The sequence below is a fragment of the Bidens hawaiensis genome, unplaced genomic scaffold, assembly GCF_021521415.1.
Source record: "Bidens hawaiensis isolate Kalapana, Puna unplaced genomic scaffold, B.hawaiensis_p1.1 tig00017975_1, whole genome shotgun sequence".
NCBI classification, from domain to species: Eukaryota; Viridiplantae; Streptophyta; class Magnoliopsida; order Asterales; family Asteraceae; genus Bidens; species Bidens hawaiensis.
The window spans coordinates 15,851-19,510 of NW_027492714.1; the positions used below are offsets into that span (position 1 = coordinate 15,851).

The window sequence follows — 3,660 nt, forward strand, 5'->3', positions numbered from 1 at the left end:
TTGTAGAATAATTCCTCCCTAGTTAATAGAGACCTATTCTTATAATTTAAAAATTCAGCTACTATTTTAAAAAGCAGTTTTTAAGATTACATGAATGTGAATTTAAGAAAAATTGGAATTAAATATCATTTTAAGGGTTTATTAAAAAAGACGAGGTGAATTAAATATAAAAAAGAAAAACTGAAAACATATAACTATATAAATATTTGTTATATATTAAGATTAAAATTACTAGTTTAAAACAAAAATAAAGAAAGATATGACATAGATCCATCTTGTTTTTAGTCAATAGAATTGGGAGTGTGAAATAAAAACTTTGACAAAAGCACCATAATAGTAAATAATTATTAATAACACTATTTTGATAATTAGTTTTTCCAACACACAATTTTAAGAAAAACCTCCAAAGTGCCAAGTTATTAGTGAATTTAATTCGAGATTTTATGAGACCAATGTGACTTCACGAGCTAGTCGGCTCATTTAACGAATCATTTCAGTATTTCATACAAATATAGGCAGATTTGTTATGGTTGGTGGCTTCAATATTATATGCCAGTGGTTTTGCAGCCTTGTAGGACCAACAAATACTGCAGATGAAAAGAGAAAGCTGCCAACTTTACACCAATGAAATGCACATCAACCGGCCCCCATAATTCATCACTATTTTTAATATCTAAGCAATAGTTTAAAATTAAAAGAATTAAATAAAAAGAAAATGTTTCTCAACTACAAATTTTACAAAACAAACAGTTGTCATGAATTCAAATTCTATCAAACAAGTTCTTGACCAAGAACCACCCACCACATAACAACACTAGTGTTAAATGTGAAAGCAAACAAAAGAGGATTTATCAATTATCATAACCACAAACTATACAACCACTTTTGAACCATAGGAGCCATGTCATAATTAACTTAATATCAAATTAAATTCACATTTGATATTTATATTTATATATATATATATATATATATAATATAGTATATACATATAATAAGCAACAAGCTCTTTGGTTTTACCATAAGAAAAAACATGAAAGGTCAACTTCTGGTTACTATAACATTTACAACTATCCAAGTTGTATTTCTTTTTATATAAAAACTCACCAATCTGTATAGAAACCCACAAAAAGAATGAAATATAATTTCATATATACAATCCATACACTCTAGCAAAACATATATTATTATTCTTATCTGAATAATGAATGCCTCCCTTACTTTGGACTTGAACTACAACACTCTTGCCTTTGCATCTCTCAAATACCCTAGTAATGTTTCAGCCTGCAAATACATATCAACATTTATTTAAATTAAAATGCCCATTAAGGAATAAAAATTAGATTAAATTAAAATTGTCCTAAGCTTGATAGTATTAATTTTCTTAACAAAGTTTTGTACTTGTCATTAGACCACAATATACTACCTTGTGTTTCGCTCTAGCTGTTCCGGTTTGAGAAAGAGCAACTAACGGCGGGATAACGCCTTCTCCAACTAACAACATTCGGTTTCTAACGCAGTTAACTCCCTCACAAAGTTGAATTAGCGTCACAACCGCAAACTCCTTCCGTTTAACTGAAGCACCTTCGATCACCTCCACCAAGGCCGGAATCCCGCCATCCTCCACAATCGCGGCCTTCCCTTCCTCCACCGCCGCCACGCTACTCATGACCACCATCGCCTTCTCCGCCATTCCCGCCGCCTCTCCCACCGCCATGACCAACGGCTTCACAACGCCCGCGGCCACCGCTCTCTTCTTATTCGCCTTCATCGAACACAACTTATACAAAGTCGTTAAGGCGTCCTTTTTCCCACGGTTGGAGCCGTTGATCAAGAGCGAAACCAACGGGGGTATCGCTCCAGACGCTCCTATCGAAACCTTGTATTCATCTACCATCGCTAAAGTCAACAAGGCACACGCCGCGTTCTGTTTGGACACTTCCGAACCGGTTTTCAGAACGTAGATCAAGGATTTCACCCCTCCCGCATTGACAACCAACGGTTTATTCTCATCCAGAAGAGATAAATTAAGTATCGCCGTAACAGCGTGTTCCTGAGTCCATTGATCAGGACACCGAAGAAGCGGAACCAGCGCGGGAACAGCCCCAGACTCTCCAATCAAAGCTCGGTTATCCGCTCGGTTCTTGGCGAGTAGCCGAATCTTGGCTGCGGCGGATCTTTTTACGGCGACAGAGTTGGAACTCAGACCATCGACACAGATCTTAACCGTGGGTTGTAAATCCTCGGGCGGGATGTTGTCAATGATCTCAGTGGAGAAACTCTCGCGTTGCAAAAACCCAACACACGGCTCTGGCGATTCCTCCGTCTTCCGGTCTGTTCCGTACGACTCCTCCGGCAAGCACGCCAGCCGCTCTAATTCTCCGGACACGTCACTGCTGTAGTTTGAATAGTCACTGAAAACTTGAGAAAGTCCGCAGTATTCGTCCGAAGAGGTAACCGAAGCGGATGACTTGGAGAGCTGCTGCAAGTGAACGTCGATGACGGAGTCGGTGGGTTGTTGTTCGAAGGAGCAGCTGTTGGAATATTCCGACTGGGAGAAACTGGAGCGGATTGTACGCATTGAACGGCCGAGATGCTTCTGGTAAGTGGATGAGGATGGCGGAGGAGTGTAGTAGGGTCGGGTTATTTGGAACCGACCCGGACTGTAGGTATCGGATTCTTCAAGAGAAACCATTTCTATTTCTGTTTCTTTTGCAGAGGCTAGTGTCTGAAGTGATTTTGAAGAGATGTTTCAAGATGAATGTGTTCGGCTTTAAGGTTTTGGGAAGGTGACAGGGTGGTTTATGACAAACGAACCAGAATTTGACAGCTAAGCATTGAAGTTTACGTTGCCCAAAAAAACAATATGATGATATTTCCAATCTAAATTTTAATAAATAGCTGATTATTGTTTACTCACATTTTCTACTTCAACAATCTTGTTTTACTTATTTACTTTGGTTTAATCTCATTTTCGTCTAGTTGCTCAACCCTATTATCAGTTGCTAACCATTACCATCATATATGACTCATACATGAGGAATGATTTAACACTACAAACTGACCGAAAATAAAACTTAAAACCAAACTAAAATAAATACAAAGTAAATCAAAATATTTATTTACTAACCCCCTAACTTTTCTTTTATCTAGCCTTTATTTATACATCTCACTTTTAATTATGCATCTAACTTTTATTTTATGCAAACTAACATTTATTTATGTACTAACGTTTATACTAACAAGTTTATTATTATTATTATTATTCACACTAATTTAAATCATATTTAACGTATTATTATTTATATCTCATTATTCTATTACTTACAAAATAATTTTTGTATCTATACATATAATTTTTATTTATATAACCGTTGATGAAACGGTCATATAACCGTTATAAAACGGTTATAAATTTTCAACTATAAATAGCCAGTTATCAATCTCAATTCTTTCACAAATGCAAGAATTTTCTTCTTGGGAATACTCAAGAAAATATTTTGAAAGATGTTTCACCCAGTTTTGACGTTAACCACCATAATGCTGATAATCTTATTGTTCTTAATTTATAATCTCCCACATAAGGAGTTTGATCTTTTCGTTTTCCTTTATCTATTTATAGCTCCACCTGTGCATTTTCTTTCAAATTTAATAAGTATG

At 35.9% G+C, this 3,660-nt stretch overlaps 1 protein-coding gene across 1 annotated transcript; it reads right to left on the minus strand.

Moving 5' to 3' along the window:
* Positions 1-1,120: 1,120 nt before the first annotated feature.
* LOC143555128 (U-box domain-containing protein 13-like) lies at positions 1,121-2,836 on the minus strand. Its single transcript, XM_077044746.1, has 2 exons — positions 1,427-2,836; positions 1,121-1,284 (listed from the first exon to the last, which is right to left on the minus strand). Exons 1-2 carry the CDS (start codon positions 2,693-2,695, stop codon positions 1,234-1,236), a joined length of 1,320 nt encoding a protein of 439 aa, XP_076900861.1. The 5' UTR covers positions 2,696-2,836; the 3' UTR covers positions 1,121-1,233.
* Between the last annotated feature and the right edge of the window lie 824 nt (positions 2,837-3,660).